At 37.7% G+C, this 20,041-nt stretch overlaps 1 protein-coding gene across 1 annotated transcript in view; it reads left to right on the forward strand.

The window, feature by feature from the left end:
* The window catches only part of ELL2 (elongation factor for RNA polymerase II 2), a 57,675-nt gene that overhangs the window by 19,772 nt on the left and 17,862 nt on the right, over positions 1-20,041 (forward strand). Inside the window, 4 exon segments of the mRNA XM_089492914.1 lie at positions 867-914; positions 9,453-9,574; positions 11,921-12,084; positions 15,217-15,476. Coding sequence (XP_089349040.1) covers positions 867-914; positions 9,453-9,574; positions 11,921-12,084; positions 15,217-15,476 — 594 coding nt within the window.

Raw genomic sequence — 20,041 nt, forward strand, 5'->3', positions numbered from 1 at the left:
GGAAATCAGTGTATGCTAAAGCCCCATAGGAAGTAATGGGGCTTGCGCCCGTGAGTTCTTCCGGGGCATGCGACGGGCTCTTCCGGTGCATGTTTCAGCATATGCTGCGCCCGCGTAAAACGTGGACATACTGTTTGTAAAACATTTGAACAGTCTTTGCCTAAACAGTATAGATGTTATTTGATTCATTACCTCTGCTTTTTTTTTTTATGGCCTTAAACAGCAATGGTAAAAATTGCTCTTGCATATACCACCCCCCCAAAAAAAAAATCTTTTAAGAATTAGTTAAGTATCATTATTGTGTAATTTTTTGCACATGGTGCAAAAGATTTTTGAGCATCCATACAGTGAAGCCATTCTTCAATGTATTTGGGTAATTTACAGAGATTTAATTTTGTGACAGGTTTTCTTGTAGTAAAACAAATTTACTTAGCACACATCTTTTACTTTGTGTATATTAAATAAACTTGCTAAGCAGGAAGAAACAACTTTCTACTTGATATTTTAAATGCTATTCATAGTCTGCTTTTTCTCCTGAATTTAGTAGCAAGGGCTGTGTGTCTTTCAGCTGCTGAAATAGGGCCTATTTTAGTTACTGTGATGAGTAATGCCTGTCTTTTTATGGCATCTTAATTATTTCCCACTTGATCCAGCTGAATAAAATAATGCATTTTAAAACAGTTTACCTAAAGGTAAGGATCATTTTAGAGATCAAGTATAATAACTATTAAGTGCTGGGATGTTCTTGGTTTTTTATTTCTTTGTAATGTGTTTACCAATACTTTTCTAGATCAACAAAATATTTTAATGTTTCTGATTCTGTTTTTTTTTTAAATTAAAATTTCACTTTTCATTTCCTCTCCCAGAATTTGATTCTTTCACGACCTTCTATACAATTTCAAGGACTCCAAGGGGTGAGTATTTATTTCATTTCTTTTTTTTTTTTAAATAGTTATCTGATGTTAAGAAAAACTGGTTGTTTCTGTGCATTGTAGAATTTTGTTTTATGTAGTGAATAGCAATATGTGTATATTATGCATTTTGTTTGGGGCATGTTTTTCTCCAGTGCTGGACTTTTTGTCCTTTAATATTGTATAAATGGTAGCCTAGTCTATTTTTCTGCTGATTTTCTCTTTAAAGATAGTCTCTTTTGTTGTGATGTGTCTTCAAAACTTATGCCAGTTAGACAATGTTAAAAAACCACTCATGCCATACTTCAGACATGCTGAGGTAAATATGTATTTTCTATCAGCAAGATGACTATTTTTCTACAAGATAATGTCTTGCTCTTTGGGGCAGAGAGCAAGGCCACCAGGGTGGATGCATGCTGTCAATAGCTGTCATATAATTCTCAGGAAGCAAGTGCTGTGAAGTGTCTATTCTTAGAATACTGCTCTGAGCCCTTGCTGGTTCTTGCTTTGCTGAGAATGCCTTTCTTGTGGGATATGTTGATTTACACACACATCCCCTCCCCCCTGCAGTGAATAGAAGTAATATGTTTAAATATGGTAGGAGATCATTATTTGCCCACGTTCTATTCATAAATGCATGCTGTAACATCACCATTTGTTTTAGTAGGATTTGGTCAGAGGATCCCATGATGACCACTCTGATACTAAAATACTGTACAGAGCAAATAATCCTTTTAGATGACTAATGTTGAAATCCAGAATGGTGTAGTGGTTTGAATGTTGGATTTGGACTCTGGAAGACCATGTTTCAGATCTCTGACTATGGAAATCCAGACTGCATCCGCACAGCAGAAATCATCTGATTTGACAGCACTTTACTGGCCATGTCTCAGTGCTATTGAATTCTGGGGATATTAGTTTGTTGTTCCACATGAGTTATCTGACAGAGAAGGCTAAATGTCTCACAAAATTACAATTCCAGTGTGAATGCAGTGGGTGACTTTGGGCAAGCCACACTCTTTCAACCTCAGAAGAAGGTGATGGCAAATTCTCTGAACAAATCTTGCTGAGAAAACTCTGTTAGGGTTGCCATAGGTTGGAAATGACTTCAGGGCACACAACAGCCATAATCAAGAAGCTTAAGGTAGCTCATTACTTCAGGAGAAAATTATAGTTCTCGTCCTGAAAAACTAAGCAACATTTTGTTTTGTGTCATCTGTTTCTCAACCTATATTCATTTTTTTCTGACACATAGGGCTTCCATAAACTGATATTTTAAGTAACTTAAGTCTAACAGCTGTTAGCAGATTACCATAAAACAAAAATGTAGGCATACATAGAGAGAAACAGTGAAGATGTGTGTGTGCTTATGTCATTTATATATGGAAAAAGATATATGGAAAAATGGTTCTTCCACTAGCCATTTGTTACCACAAATTTTATTTCCTATAAGAGATTTTCTTCAGCTTTTGGGAAATTTGCATGGATTAATTTGGAAAAGATTAATAGATACTTTCCCTTAGTAGAAAAGAGAGTTTTTCTGCCCTGAACCAATGTTTGCTGGACTGAAAAATGTTAGTCCAGGGTAAGAGCATAAAAGTATATAACAGTCAATTTTTCCTGCCTAAGTTTGCTCTTAATGAAGTATAACATCAGATTTCAAATATATTACCGTAAATGTAAATTCCTATGGTTAATGTGAGTCAGGTCACTGCTTGGATGGAAAGTCACATGAGAACCTTGTATATCTTGGATTGCATTCTATGGATGAAAAGCAATAAATAAGGTGTTTCCTGAATTTATATAGTCTCCTAATTCTTAATGTTTCAATCACCATCATTGCTGGGACAAAGAAGATGATCAGATAGGGTAGCCATGCTTCATGTTGAAGTTCAATTTGTTCCATTATAATGTAGAATAAAAGGTATCCTCTCAGCCTGTGAATACCTCACTAGCGAAATTATTTCCTTTGATCTCTGGGGCTATCTACTGAAGTTGGAATAATATGAATTGCAGTTCAGAGCAGGAAACAGAAAGCATAGCCCTCCAGATACTGGTAGGCTGTGACTTTCAGCATTCCTGCCCATTTGCTGTGATGGCTAGGGCTGATGAGAACCGCAGTCCAGTAATACCTGCACGTTTTCCCTACTCCAATTAAAACTGACTCCAAGGAGTTCCAGTATTATGACAGTAGCAGCTCAAATGGCTATTAATAATATTGGGAGCACAAAGAAAATAAGGTAATACAGAATAGTGCTCTATATTGGTAATTTCTAGAACTTTGGTGCAAAAACCTATGAACTTCATGAAAGAATTACACACTTTAACAAACAAAGTATTTGCCATCTGTCTCTGGTACACACTTATTACAATACCAGTGGCAAGTACTGTTCCTCTTGACTTTCTTTTTTGCAGTGAGCTTGAAATAGTAGGCATGTACTTTCCATTTCTGTTAGTGAATCCTAGTTAATGTTTAACCATGGTTGCACATCAGTTACCTGAACTGAGCAGGCTGTATTACCTACATATCTCCCTCAGACCAAACAGATTAATTGATGATCTATTTGTAAAGATGATGCCATCTGCTGTTTTATTGCCTAATCTTCAATGCTTTATTAGTTTGTAGAGTTTGATGTATTCAAGTATTAAATTTCAATACCTGGCTTTTTACAGATAATCATTTCAAATGGCAACCATTCTACTCATTCCTAAATATGAGAGGTCCAAGTACAAGCAGTATTTTTAAACCCATGGATCTAGATATTTCACAAAAGTGATGAGATACAGTCCCAGTGTTAGTATTGTTTCAGTTGTCAAGGATTATTCTCAATGGCAGGTTCTATTATAGATCTGAAAAATTATAGCTCGAATCTTGTTGGTTAGTCCCAATTAGAGTAGGCTCATTGAGTGAATTGTCCAGTTGACAAGTCAGCACTTAGATAAATCCAATTGATTCAATGGTACCTGTTATCAAAAGGTGTAGTTCTGAAGATTTATTTACTAAACTGCAACTTGCTTAGAGAACACATCCACCATATGTTTTACTCATCTCACTGTGTTTGTGAACATAGATAGATATGAAATTGATCCATCTTGTCCATTTAATTAGCTATACTACTCATAAGAATGTGAGCCATTTTGGATCAATCTGTTCCAACATTCTATTCATTTAGTGGCTAACTAGTTACCAAAAAAGGAAGTCTACCAGTAGGGTGTGACACTGCTGCACCCTACATTTCATGTTCACTGGCAACTTATGCAGAGGCATATTGCCTTTGATACTGGTGATGATTATCTAGTAGCCACTGATGTCCCCATCCTTTGTCAGCAGGGGCTCACTAAAGTCTCAGAAACCTTTCCAAGCCTTGCCCGAGATGTCAGAAAATTTATCCTGAGTCCTTCTGCATGCAAAGCATTTAACTTAATACTGAACATAGATTTTAAGATCTAAGATGTATGTATATACAACAATATATGTCTTGTTGTTATGTTGTTGTTGTTGTTGTTGTTGTGTGCGTGCCTTGAAGTCGTTTCTGACTTTTGGTGACCTTAAGGTGAACATATCATGGTGTTTACTTGTCAAGATTTCCTAAGAGAAGGTTTGCCCTTGCCTTCCCCTGGGGCTGAGAGAATGTGATTTGCCCAAAGTCACTCACTGGGTTTCCATGGCTGAGGGTTTCTACCCTGTTCTCCAGAATCCTAGTCCAACACTCAAACCACTATTTCACGCTGGCTCTAATATGTCTAAATATCTTTATATAAGTATAGTAGTGTTTTAGCAGGTAATGTGGCAAAGAACTCTGCCTTAAGGAAGTTTGTGGCAGTTTCCCTTTGTGGGGCACTGGTAGCTTCAGAATAGGGGACTGGAAAACTTTCTGTAAGCAAGTCATCCAGATTAATACAGTGGGCCCTCCCTATCTGTGGACTTGCCATCCATGCATTTAAGCATCCTTGGATGGCAAGCCGGGAGGAGGAGGAGGAGGAAGGAAAAAGAGGACGAAAGAGGCAGGGAAAGCAAAGAAGAGGGAAGAGGAGGAGGAAGGGAGGGTGTGAAGGAGGCAGGAAGAAGAGAGAGGAGGTGGAAGCAGTGGTGCCCGTGGGAGGGTGTGGGGCCCCCTGCAGATTGCTCCTTGGGGCCTCGTGGGGCCTCAGAAAATTCTCCAGGCTTCAGGGGGTCTCCGGGCAGCTGTTTCCATGACCTGTGTGGCACCTCCCCCACCCGCGCCATTTTCCCAGCCCACACAGGCTCTTTTCTGGCCCACACGCCCGGTTCTCCAGCCCCGGAGGTCACACACACACACACACACACACACACACACACACTGGTGCAGGATCCCCACTGAGTGGGAAGAAACCTAGGAGGAAGAGGAGGAGGAACCACTGGCGGCAGCAGAGGTCCCTTGCCGCTATCCGCCCACAAACTCTGGTGAAAGCAGAGAGGGAGGGAAGATGCATCAGGTGAAATTCCACTGTCCTCAATGGTGGTGCAGTTGCTCTGGATGATACTGACTTCTTTTACTCATTTAGCTGGGCTTTCAGCATGTTTTTGGTATCAAACCTCTCTTGCCCTTCCTATGGAATGGTCTTTGTTGGCAGAGGGAGTACGACACTCTTGGACTTGTTATTTGGTGGCTTTTTATACCAGTAAGAGGCTGTCCTAGTTGACTGTTGGAGCGCTGTTTTTGCAGTAATTCCATTCCTATTTGCGTGGCCAGTTCCAGAGAGCGGTGCTGAAGAAGCAGTGTTCAGCCCCATGGCAGTTTTGCTTTAGGATCCTGCATGCTGATTATCATCTACATGGAATGGCTGGAGAGATTATCTAGAGATTTGGTGTAGGGTTTTGCCAATATGCAGATAGCAACTAGCATTATCTCTTCTTTTTGTGAAATTCAGGTGAGACTGTGATTATCCTATATCAGTTTTTTGGGCATGATAATGGACTGGATGGAAAGGTTGTGCTCCCCCAAAGGAATAGGGGCACTTTTTTTGGGAGGGGGTTAATTAGAATAATTTAATCATGTTAAACTAGCAGTTTATCAGCTGAACTCACATTCACTGCATTTCCAGACTCATTTCAGAGTGCTGGTTTTAACTTTTAAAGCCATAATGGCTTGGGATGAAGATACTTGAAACATCTTCTCCCATGTATTTCTTGGTGAGCCATGAGAGTGTCTTAAGAAGCCCTATTCCATGTGCCATCACTTATAGTTAGGCAGAAGTCTAAAAGGGAGAATGCCTTCCTTATGGTAGGCTGATTGTGGAATGCGCTTCCAAGACAGGCTGGCCTACCTAACATGTTCATTTTGACATCAGGAGTCTTTTTTGTTCTTTTAAAAATTGTTGTTAGTGTTTTCAAGCACTGTGGTGTGCGTGTGTGTATTCTTCTGTTTGCAATAAATAAATAAAAATGCTGCAAGCTAGTCTTATGATATTTTATTTTAATTTATGTAATTTTAGTCCCGGGAAAACAATGCTATTGGCTTATACCAATAATTTATTGTTGTATTTATAGAACATATTTGTACACATTATATCAATAATAGTGTTATTTATCCATGAACATTTTTTCCAGTTTTGAATACACATCACATGCTTTTGAGGTTATGGGAGGGTACTGAAAGGCTACCATGCACTCAATGAATTTCCATGCATCCTTGAAAACCCATCCCTACAGCTTAAAAACATAAAATGTAAATGCAACAAGGAAATTTGCAAACACATGTTAGATGTGTATCCACTGGGATCTAGGACACTATAATCAGCTGCCTCTCCTGTATATACTTAATGATTATCTGGATTTACTTCTGTATAATCTGTGCAATAGCATGGACTGTAGCTGTTCGTGTATTTTCAAAACTGTTACCATCCATTATATTTTACTGAAGAAATACAAGGAAGAAAATCAGGTTATGTCCCACACCATTCAAGTACCTGCATAAACTTTAACAAATAAGTCCAACTTTTATATCTGTCTTTTTATAAAGCACATCACTTTTTGTCTTTTAAAAGGACCTCCAAATGTCTTTAAAATAGCTAATTGTAGTCTGACTTAGTAATTAAGTTGAGGAGAACACCTCCTTGGAAAAGTTTATAGAGCATATTCAGAGGCAACCCCCACTGAGCTTGTTTTTAGGTAAATAGGTATAGGATTGCAGCCTAAGTAGCACATTCTGTAACCTTATTTCTTCTGAAGTAAAAGCATGGCTGGATTCTGGATAATGAATGCATTCAGGGAAAGTATTTATAGCTAGTTGTTGTGTACCTTCAAATCATTTCTGTCTTATGGTGACCCTACAGACCTATCATGGAATTTTCTGGGGCTGTTAGTGTCCGACTAACTCAAGGTCACCCAAGTGGGTTTCCATGCTAAGCAGGGAATTGAACCCTGGTTTCCAGAGTCATAGTCCAATGCTTAAACCAATACATGCTGGCTCTGATATAGCTAGTAGTGTCCTATAAATGCATTTCAACAGTGCGTCACAAGTATAGCAGAATATTTCCTCCCTTTTGGATCATAGAATAAATTGAAGGTAATATTTAGGACACCCCCCCCCCTTTAAATATTTTTCTACACTTCTGTAACTGGAAGATCTGCCTTGTGAGTGGGTTCTTGCAGAGAGTGAAGCCTCTGTCTGTCATCTGATTTATTCATCATGAATTGCCTGCTACCCAAAGAAAGGGGAACTCCCAGAGTGAATCTAGTATATTCCTTTTCCAAGTTCCTATTCTGACCTTCAGCTAGGGGCTAGGATTGTGCAATTTTCCCACAAAAGCAGTACTTAAGGCATGGTATTGATGTCTTCTATTATAGCAGCCTGCTGATAACCTGTTTTACAGCATTCCCATATTTGTTGGGAGGGTACAGCTTACTTTGCTGGACATGGATAAAAGCTTTGAGAGAGATCCCTTTTCACTCATTTTCTCATGATGCTTACCAGTTCCTCCATATACCCTGTGTTGTTGTAGATGACCACCGCAATCACCCTTTGTGTATATTTATAGTTATGCAGTACAGCCTTCATGATGTTGTTAGGATATAGTACAGTATTGGTTGGCAACAGTGAAACAGCATAGTTGTATTATAATAATAATAAATAATACATTTTATTTTTACCCCGCCTTTCCAAAAAATGATCAAGGCGGCTTACAAAGGTTAAAAGCAATTACAATACAAAGTAAAACAATTACAATATAAAAGTTAAAACATTACTACATAAAATGGGAACAGGAATCAGGAAAAATACACATGTCAAGGGTAAGAACAATCAAATCACAATGGTCCGGGGTCAGAAGAAGGAAAACGAGGGGCAGAGGAAAAATAATTAACTAAAGTGGGAAGGCCAACCGAAATAAGTATGTTTTTAAATTCTTTTTAAAAGAATCTAATGAGGCGGCGGAGCGAAGCTCTACGGGGAGCTTATTCCAAGAGAATGGGGCAACGATGGCAAAAGCCCTCTGTGAGGTCCTCACAAGATGTGATCTAGGAACCTCCAACAGATTAGTCCCGGATGTTCTAAGTGTGCGGGGCAGATTATATGGGGAGAGGCAGTCCTCCAAGTACCCTGGGCCCAAGCCATTTATCCTGGACACATTACTCTTCTGTATAAAAGCTATTCATAGAAGTTGTTAGTTCCTGAGTAATTTTGAAGCTAACTTCAGCAGCAGGTTTACTTGTGAACCCACTTTTGAAAAACGTATTTAAAATCATGAAATTTTGAACTTGAGAAAAAGTATCAGTGCTACTATTTGTGTAATTCTCATGGAAAGATATTTGCTCTTCTCACTTATATTTTGATCACTAACAATGTAACAACAGCTTCTCTGGAAAAAAGAAGATGCAGTTAAAAGCCTTAGCACCTTTTCTCTGTGAAGTACAGTACCAAGGAAATGGTCTAGTTTATTATGCTAGTCAAGATTTAGTCTTGACTTAGGTGTATTTTCAGCATTTATAGATGAGAAAATTACTGTAACTTTTGTTATGATAAAGTAAAGTGTATAGTATGTCAAGTCCAGAATTTATGCAGTGCTGAGAGGCCAACCACCTAATATCCCTACTGCTGTGTCCTATGACCCATAGTCTTTAAATGCTGGGTGTTTCCTTTGTCATGTAAGCAATAGGTAAGGGAGGAAATAGGTTGCAAATATACCTTTGGGGTGAGATGGGCTTTCACTGTAAATGAACAATATAAAGATGAATGTAAAGTGACTGCAACTTTTTGGCTCCTCTAGAGGTCAGGAAGTATTTCCTAAATTAATTTCAATGTATTCTGTATCTAATGAGTAGAAGGATGTTGGATAATGGATTCTGCACTATCTGTAAATGTGGAAATTAGCTAGTATCTTTGTGTCCAGTTCTATCTTGAACTCGTTAGGTGCCGCTTTGGCAAGTTGTCATCACAGTTCCAGCTCCTTTCTGTTAAATAGAAATAGTGTCCTATATGGCAGGTTTGCTGTGAATATGGTAAGATACATGTTGATAGTTAATAATCCTAATATTACACGTAAGCATGTGTGAGCCTTATTTTTAATTGCTTTTTTCAGCTTGTCAAGATTCCCAAAACTGATCTCCCAAATGAAGCGCATACTTTTAATTTCTATTTGTCAAATGTTGGCAAAGATAATCCTCAGGGAAGCTTTGACTGCGTCCAGCAAACTGTTTCAAGGTAATTTTTTCCCAATGGAGAATTAAAATTGTAGTGTTTTTCAATTGTTGTCATCTGAAAAATTGTTGCAGTGAGCAATTAAAGAAGAATCCTCTCCATTCAGGAAATGGCATATTTAAGCCAAGATTAAATATGCTATGGCTTCTTATTGGTACAGTTATATTTCTGAGGGGAAATCATCTTGTTTGGAATTTACTGTGTTGGTTTCACAGAGATGTCAGTTCTTCAGCTTCTGCTCTCAAATATATTTGCCATAATATTCTATTCAATGTACATTATAGAATGGCTTTTGTGTTTGTAGCAGAAATATACATGTGACGTTCCACGAGCTCACACTTTTATAAAGAACAGGTGGGAAGAACTTTTTACTTTTATTAGTCAGCCTGCTAAAAATGGGAAACGCACCCAGGATATTACTGATGAATCATGTCTTTCCTATAGAATAGAATGAAAGGAATGTGTATGTATTGGCTGAAATGCATTAAAGAATTTTAGTATGCAATGTTGTGTCCTTTTAGAAACAATTCTGATGGCATTTAAAAAAATACAACATACTACTCTGATACACAGATTTTATTGAAAGTTTAGTTGATCTATGTACATTTTGAATTATTATTATTATGTTTATTATGTTTATTTATACCCCACCTTCCTCCCAGTATAGGGGCTCAAGGTGGCTTACTGCCATTTGTAATGTTTGCTATCAAAGCATCACATATGTTACTGTTATTTAGTGGGATATGAAGGACTTAAAAGACAGATTTATGGGCATGGTTAGAGGGAACAAGCTCTGAACAAAACAAGATGTTTTGGAGTAAAAGGGTTAAAGAAGATAATTCAAAATAAAATATCTGGTGTTGTAATGCCACATTTATGATCTGACCTGGCAAAACCACTTCTGAGTAATCCTTACTTAAGAAAACCTTATGAAATTCATGGGGTTACCATTAGTTGGCAGGCAACATGAAGACACACACATACAAAGTTCTTGTTGTCCTGTCTCAAAAAATAACATTGTAGAATTACAAAATGGTAGCCAAATAAGAAGAGCTACCATTTGGGTTGTTGTAGGGGTTTTTTTTGGGGGGGGGGGATGAGTGGGAGGTGTGAGGTAGGTTTGTAAACATTTGTAGAGTACAGAAAAGGTTGATAAAGAAAATTTTCTGCTTCTCATATTACTAGAATTTGGGTTTTTCTCCAAATACAAACAAAATGAAAGTTTTCGCAATTGACTCAGGGCAAACCAAGAAGAGTACTGTCACCCCCTCTGCTTTCATGGGATTAGGGGCCAAGGACCCCCACAAAAGTGGAAAACCCAAGAATTTGTTAGCCCCCCCCCCATGAATTATAAAGAGTCCTCTCCCACCAAGAGCACTACCCATAACACTCTTTGCAGCCTTGAATCACATAGTCTCCCCACATTTCCAAAGTGCTTCCACTTTCAACATGTTAGCAGCAGTAGCTACAAAGGATCTACCCTCTTTCCTCTTCCCTCCTGGCCAGACAAAAGCAACACAGTATCTTCCCCACTTTGACAGACTTTGCATTTTCCTCATTTCCAAAGTCTTTCCACTCTGAATCTGATGTTTACAGCCATCACCACAAAGGGAAGAGAAGGTGTTGCTTTTGTCTGGCTGGGCTTCCCAGGGGTGGCTGCAAACATCGGATTCAATGGGAAACTCTTTGGAAATGAGGAAGATGCAAAGTTTGGCAAAGCAGAATGTACAGTGTTGGTTTTGGCTGGCTGGGAGGATGGGTAAGGGGGGGAGGTGAAAAGGTTGAACTTGCTACAAAGCTACAAAGTCAGGAAAAACCAAAACCTCAAATCTGAAACTGACTGTACTTAAAATTAAGTACTTCAAGGGCATCAGACAAATTCACAAAGCTACCAGTTGCAATCATTTTTTTTGGAAGTTCAAGGTTCTGTGGCAGTGTGCTTCTAAATATCATCTTCTAAGATGGGGAGGGATCAGCAGCAAAGGAGGGTTGTTACTGTCAAGCCCTGGTTATAAGTTTTCTGATGAAATTAGAATTCTAGAGTGGGAGGACATTTGGTCTCATCAAAAAGACCTGCTTCTATATTATCTATTTATTGGTGCTTTTGTTCTAAGAAATAAACTCAGTTCTCTTTTTTGCTGCCATTGGTATATCTATAGAAGCAAATGAAACAGATTTCTGTAACACTGACAGATGAATTTATTTTTAGAGTTTATAAATTGGCTTTAAATGACTAGAGAGAAATGCAAAAGTGTCTTTTAAGGCTAAATTCTGAACTCTGTATTCAAGATATTTTTAACGCTTTTTGTTTTATTTTGGTTTTGTTTTGTTTTATATATTCTTGCTTAGTACTGGATCCTCACAGCTCAGTTGCTTGGGAGTTATACAGGACAAAATTACAGTATGTGCAACAAATGATTCTTACCAAATGACTAGAGAACGTATGACCCAGGCAGAAGAAGAGTCTCGCAATCGAAGTACAAAGGTCATAAAACCTGGTGGACCATATGTAGGTATGACTGTATTTTGTCCCCTTCTATATTAGCTTGTTACAACAGTTAAAATGTAAAATAATGAGACTGCAGTGAATCCTGCCTTACTGCAGAGAGTTCTAAGACTTTGTTTTTAAACAGTGCTAACTAATTGAGGGTGGGAGGGAAGTGCCTAAAATTGACCCACTCCAGCTTAATCTCAAGTTGTTCCTTGTTTGCTCATAACCATCTTTTCCATGATTTAACACATGTTGCATGTGAAGTTGTCCTTAGATATGAACATCCCTCACCAGACAATGGAACTTCTGTGTCTAGGGCAGTGCATACACATACACAGAAAAACAGACCTACTGTTGTTTGGAAGTCTTTTGCAGTTTGATGGAAATAGGCTCAGGGTTTTCCCTCTCGTTTAGAACCTGTGATAACAGAACAAATGATGGGTGGGATTTTACAGAGTGGTTTTAATTGCTAAATTAAGTGTATGTGCATGTAGAATATGCCATGCTCAAAAAATATTACTAATAATTTGGGCTACAGTCTGAGCATAGTGATCAGCTAATTTTAGTAGTTTATACTCTGTGGGAAGTAGAATGTGATTTCCAACATGCAGAATTGTCTGTCTGGGCTCTTCGAATTTTCTATCAGTGTCATTGTTTCTGATATACCTGGTATTAGCCCATTATCCACAACTCATGCATTCTTTGTGTGGGTGCTTCTCCAAATAGCTGTCATAAAGTGGATGCTAAAGTTATTATTACACTTGCCCTGTGTGCTTAACCTGTTTGTTTTGATAGAATCAACCCACTATTTGGACCCAATTAGTCCTTTTAAAGTCTAGCTGGAAATAGAAATATGACTGATGTAAAAATGACTTCAGTTCACCATAAAGAAAACAGATTCTCTTTGGATTGCATTCCAGAAATGCAGTTATCAACAAAATATTTAGTGAAACCATTTTTCACAGTAAGGGACATTCCCTGGAATCATGGCTGACACAGTTAAAATCAGGTAGAAGTAGGAGATTAGAAACCATTGGTTCTTCTTCGTGGTCTCGCACATATAGGAATTGCTGTGCCTGTGTAAACGCTGTCCCGAAGACACGGTGTGATGCCACCTGCCATGTCGTTGCTTGGGTGGCATCACACCGGCGTGGGGGCAGAGTCGAGGCTGCTGGTATGCAGTTGCCATGCCCTGACTCTGCCCCCACGCCGGCTCTTTATGCCGGTCTGTACAACCCCTATGTCCTCCAGTGCAACCTGTGGTGGAAGTTGGACATAGAGTCATGCTGGAGGATCTAGAGATTTTGAGACAGAACATGTTAATCAAATCCATGAATAATCAAATCTGCAAAAGTCAAAGCCGCAAATGTGGAGGGATGGCTGTATTGCTATGCTCAATTTCCTTAGTTGCTGGCTGCTCTGGCAGATATGAAACTGAGGAAGTCTGAGCAGGAACCATATTGAACACATCCAGTATGGGGGGAGGCTTAACTGAAGAGATCTACCTCTAGAAGTTTCCAAATAATAAATAGTAAATCATATGTTTCATTTATCAAAGGGGAAAGTTTTCTAGATCTATTTGCAGATTTCCAAAAGTTGCCAAATAAAATTTGGTTTAACTTGAGAGTGACTTTTGCAACATTTACAGATTTTAGAATTTGGAAAGTGCAAATAGAAGGACATTGAGCCAATTCCTATGACAGCTTAAAATCTAGAGTCTGCATTTAAAGGGATGTGATTCAAAGACAGGACTGTAAGGTTCCCCAGGAAACCATGGTAATCTAGAAGGGTTTAGATTTGTTTGTGTGTGTTTGTGCTTCTGTGTTTGGTCTGCAGCACCTGGAGTGACTGTATGATTTTTCTTGGCAAGATTTATTCAGAGGTTTGCCATTGCCTTTCTCTTCGGTTAAGAGAATATGAGTAGTTTAACAGTACCCACTGGATTTCCATTTGGGGATTCAAATGCTGGTCTCCTGGAATCTTAGTTGACACACAAACCACTGCACTACTCAGGTTCTCACCTTAGGAACAAGTTGTTTGAAGGACCAGCTACACCTATATCAGCCTGCTGTTAAAACTGGTCCCTGGGGCCTCCTTTTGGGTCCAACAATAAGGTCCAGAAAAGTAGCAGGGCCAAGAAACAAAACCTCTTCAGTGGTGCCCCTCTCATTTTCCTCAGGGATAGCACTTAGCTCCCTTGCGTATGTTTGAAAAACCTAGTTCACATCTGTTTTCACCTGAGTGTGGCAACTAAATGGGAAAAACAATTATAAATCAATTTTCTTTTTTTATTTTGTTTTTAAAACTATTGTTGAATTGTGGATACTAATTTTTATTTTAATATATCTGTTTTATAATTATCTTAGTAATGACTTGCCTTGAGAGGATTGAAGAGTGGATAAAGATGGTCTAGCAACAGATAGAATCAAAATATTTCATCCCACTTGCCACTAAGCTGAAAGCATAGTATAATAAGCACTTTCTTGAGAAAATGTTTACATTTCATCACTAATTGTGGTTTGGCTAGCCTACCCACTATTACCAAATTATTTTGATAATTGAATTTTTAAAGCTCAGTTTTGATAAGAGATGTGCTAGTTATTACTTAGGCTTGTTAACAAAAATTATAAAGCACGATTCATTGTGTCCATCACAAATATACCACAGGGATTTTAGTTTTTGACTGCAGTGATAAAAAACAGAAAATGTGATTCTTGATAATCCTATAGGCTAGAAACAAGAAAATAATAACTCTCTAAGGCCCAAAACACACTTCAGAAATAATACAGTTTGAGACTGCTTTAAGTGGCCTGGCACAGTGCTAGGGAATCCTGAGAGTTGTAGTTGATTGTAGCACCAGAGCTCTCTAACAGAGAAGGCTAAATGTCTCACAAAACTAGTTTCCAGAATTCCCTAGTATTGAGCCAGGGCAGTTAAAGTGGTCTCAAAATGGATTATTTCTGCAGTGTGTTTTGGATCTAAGATGATCAATTTCTATAGTCTCAAATGATGATTTTCTGTATTATCAGTATAATATAAAATTTACTTTGAGATTTTGTTTTCACTCCAATTATCTAATTGGCACCAAATTTTGGATAACTTATTTTTCTTAGGTGAAATGTGATGGAAATAATCTTTTTTATCTTACACATAGGCAAACGAGTACAAATTCGGAAAGCACCACAAAGTATTCCAGATGCAGTGCCTGAGAGGAAAAGGTCCACGCCCATCAACCCTGCAAGTACAATACGCAAGACCCATACACATAACAGTATTTCTCAGCGGCCATATAGGGATAGAGTGATTCACTTATTGGCACTAAAGACCTACAAGAAGCCAGAACTCCTTGCTCGCTTATTGAAAGATGGTGTTAGTCAAAAAGATAGGAATTCCCTTGCAGCTGTTCTTCAGCAGGTAAGAATACTTGTTTTAGACTCTGACTTCTTCCTCATGTTTTTGTTACTTTCAATATGGATAGTGGGGTGATTCAGGCTGAATCTACACTGCAGAAATGATGCAGTTTGACACCACTGTACTGCCATGGATCAAAGCAATTATGGAATTTGTAGTTTTGTGAAATATTTAACCTCTGTTAGAGAGCTCTGGTGCCACAACAAGCTACAGATCTCAGGATTCCATAGCATTCTGTATCTGTTATTAGCAAATGGATTGTTTGAACTGTGTTAGAATAACTTAATTATAAAACATGTCATCTATATTATAGAAGTTTCAAGAAGCATAAATTTCGTATAAAATAGATGTAATATCATTGAAAATATAGGATAAATATACATTACATCATGTCAAGAAAAGTCACTTTCAATTTGGAGAACATTTGTTTCTAAATTGCATACATATGAGCCTGTGTGTTATTTCGAACTATGGGGATATTGTAGCATTTATATATGTGTAATCCAAACCATTCTGCTGAGACTTACAGTGAAATTCAGGAATTGGGGAGGCATGAGGAGACTTGCATTTAATTGTCTTCAAATCACACATTTTATGGTAATGAAAAAATCTGCATAAATTAAGACAATGCTTGCCAGATACACAAACTGCAAATGAAGTTGGATAATGAGGGACAGTTATATAAAGATAGGCAAAGAAATGTAAACAGGCATTGACCTATGAAATATATTTGGGATAAGGTAAAGAAGTATGTTGTGTACTCTTCATTGAGATATAACTACTATATTTATAAATTCCTTTAATACACTTGCTTTAATACAAATAACATACACAGGATATTTCAGTACTAATGACAAGCAGTGGAAACATTTGAAAAAAAAGTTATACAACTTTGCTAGTGTACTTGTGAGAACACCAGTTCTCTTAAGAAAAATCAGTAGTTCATGAGAACTTGTTGTTTAACTTACGAATGTACAGTATTTATTGGCTTGTCTGAAATGTAGTGTAAATAAAAAACAACCTTGAATTCATATTATTCCTGCTCTAGAATTAATTCACCCTGAGCAGAAGAAACAAGAATCCCAGCAATAAAGGGATGGTAGAAAACCCTTTTCAGATTTAGGAATCATGATTAAATTGTTATATCTACTAAGGGAAGAGTGGCAAAAGAAGTTCAGTATATGAAAGTGGCTTAAAATTTGTGGAATAAAAGGCACATAGATTTTTCTTTACTATAACTATTAAACAATTTCACCATTGTAATACTTTAAAAAAAATTAGTTGCTGCTTATGTGTATCTGTTGTCAAATAATGCCTCTATTTCAATAGATTAAAATTCTTCTCTTCACTATAAAGAGGAAGTCATTCTAAGCAGGATCATCAGCCTGAGCGAGATGGGTGTCTCAGGCCGGAGGGATACAAGAGAGGCAAATTCACCCCCACTCTATCATTATTATTATTATTATTATTATTATTTCTTACCCGTCTCTCCCCATGGATCAAAACTGGAAACAACAACAGATTAACAATGTGCAACATAAGTTAAAACACATTAATGAAAACATGCAACAGTTTAAAATAAGGAACAAAACATACACATTTAAAAACAGTCTACATTTAAAATTCATCATCTAAATTCACAGTTTACAAGTCTTCTGGATAAGCCTGCTGGAAGAGGTTGGTCTTCAATACGGTTTTCAATTTGGACAGCATATTCAGCTGTCAAATCTCTAGGACGGCTCATTCTGCTGTGGAGAGCACAGGGACATGGTGAACAGAAGCCTTCTATTGTAGACAGTTTGGGAGGATGTCACCACCACAGCAACTGACATTGATTGATGCACTCTCCTTCCCCTCTTTCTCCTGTGTCAGGAAAGAGTGTGGCCATTGCCTTCTCCTCCTCCTGCACTGGAAAGTGAGGGGTGGTTGCTGTTGTTATCTCCTGTGGCCATACAGACAGGTGCCACATTCTCCACTAGGGCTGGTTCGCTGCATTGCCATATGAGAGATGTGGATGTCCTTCCTGTGTAGTGGAATTCAGTTGTACATGATGGTTCTACAACCTGCGTACACATCCTTAAGCTCTGCATCCACAATTTGTATATGTGGCTGTAGGAAGTACTTAATATATCTTAAGGAGTTTTATTTTTCTATATACAGTTTTTTAATTACTTTTTATCACTTTCCACGTATTACAATATTACTATATTACTAACATTGGTGACATTACATCTACATACAACATCAGCATTACATTGACCTACGACAACATATTACCACCCCATGACAAATAGTCCCTCTGACACTATTTCATAAAAAACAAATACTTTACTTCCTGCTCCTTATGGTTTCTTCAAAATGTTACTTATTTTCCACTTTGTTCTATCTTAAATTTCTTCTAAACAATTTTCTCCACAAAATATATCAATTTTTCTCTCTACTTTGTAAAATTCAACATAAAAATTCTTTTTTATTCTGCTTAACCTCCATATTGGATGTATTAAGTATATTCTTATATCTCTCATATTATGACCTTCGTTGATACAATCAAAAACTTCTCAAATTTAAGTAATCTTTCAAAATTTTATCTTATCTATTTTTCCTCCTTGTCTGTTTGTAATTTCTGTCCTTATTGAGTTCCTTCTTCAAATTATATTCTTTGTTAAATCAAAATAACATTTTTCCATTTTTTTCTTCAGGAAAGCATAAAATAATTCCCATTCTTTTCTGCTACAATCTTCACTTTTGTCCTTCATCCAACTTGTTAGCTTATCCATTTCTGCTACTTCAAAAACTTTAAATATCCATTGTTCCATTGATGGGACATTTTTCAATTTCCAAGCTTTCGCGTAGACAATTCTTGCGCATGTAAAAAAAATGAAACAATAATTTCCCATATTTTTTATCTAATTCATCATTTATCATACCCAACAGGAAAATAGCTTTCCTATATACAGGTTTTTTAAAGATTAGATGACAGCCATAGAATGCTCACTGAAATAGTTCAGATTATGACGGTTATTCTAGATTGATGACTCAAGGTGCAGAGTTCCTTCCACATAATCAATGAGCAGTTATACTAATGACTTTACTTTTTAAAAAAATATATATATCACAAAGACCTGTAAATGATTTATACTTCAGACCAGAGCTTGGTGTGTTAAGTCTGAAAATTAATTTTCCAATGTTAAACAGTGAAAACTGAGGGAGAAATTCATTTTCACTAGCACAGTGTGGCGTAGTGGTTTGAGTGTTGGACTGTGACTCAAGAGACCAGGGTTCAGTTTCCTGCTTGACCATAAAACCCTCTGAATGACCATTGGCAAGTCACATGCTCTCAGCCACAGGGGAAGGCAATGGCAAACCTCATCTGAAGTAATCTTCCCAAGAGAACCTTACAATAGAATTGCCTTAGGATTGCCATAAATTGAAAATGATTTGAAAGCACAGTACAGCAACAGTAACTGTAATAGTTCAATTCATGGAATTGGTGTTAAGTAGTTTGTTACTGAAACATTAACTTCCAAAACAAACCATGGGATTTGCAGAGGATTACAGTGAGCCCGCATCATACGTGGGTGCATTATAAGCTGCTTTCAGCATACGCTGAAAGCTGTGACAGAAGAAGCAGTGCCATGAGCCGGAAGGAGCAATGGCATGCCACTGCGAGCATGAGCCCCATTACTTCTAATGGGGCTGAAGCATACGCGGAATTTCTTTTACGTGAGGGGAGGGGCCCGGAACGGATCCCTGCATAAAAGAAGGGACCACTGTACATTAAATTTGTCGAGGTTGATCCTAGGGGCACGTTTTGTTACCTCATTCAAAAGTGCTCTTTTTCTTGGTTTAATACTGCCTTCCCCCAGTCTGGACATTTTATTCCCAAATGAACTACAAAGCACACAATACATTTGTTACATGGTGGGAGTCCAAGAAGTCTGGAAACATGTATGGTTTGGGAAAGGTGTTCTGAAACATGGATTTCATCTTACAAGTTGTTAGGTTTGGCCACTAACACACATCTGTTTTATTTCTTTCCACCCATACTAGCATAAGCTTGTACATTTAATTCTCCCTTCAAGCACCTTATTTAAGTTTAATAAAGAGTGATGTTAAAGTTAGTAAGAAATTATATCCTTATTTCAGTTAAAGGACACTGACTCCAGTAAAGGCAGCAATAAGTGATTGACCACAAAGACAAGTCAGAGAATCAAGGCAGGAGTTTTCTTTAAAACTTTAATTGTGTGCCTCTGAACATACAGAGAACATTGCATGTTCTTGGCACCCTGATCTGCAAAGATCAGTGGTAGAGGACATGTTCTGTCAAGGATCCCAACCACTAAATAGATTGGCTAACATGTCCAAAGGAAGGATTATACCATAGAGAGATAAAAAATTATGTTGGATCATCTGAGGAGAAAAGGGGCTTGAAGTAGATTCAGCAATTCTGTAGTCACTTGGCTGAGTGTAACCTTTAAATACAACTGGACTGACAGCTTTCAGATTGCATTTCTCTTTATTTTGAGCCTGTGTTTCTATATAACTGAAAAATGCTTTAGCACTATGTA

Source organism: Sceloporus occidentalis, unplaced genomic scaffold (assembly GCF_023333645.1).
Source record: "Sceloporus occidentalis isolate IW3139 unplaced genomic scaffold, rSceOcc1.0.p SCAF_1, whole genome shotgun sequence".
Classification (NCBI taxonomy): Eukaryota; Metazoa; Chordata; class Lepidosauria; order Squamata; family Phrynosomatidae; genus Sceloporus; species Sceloporus occidentalis.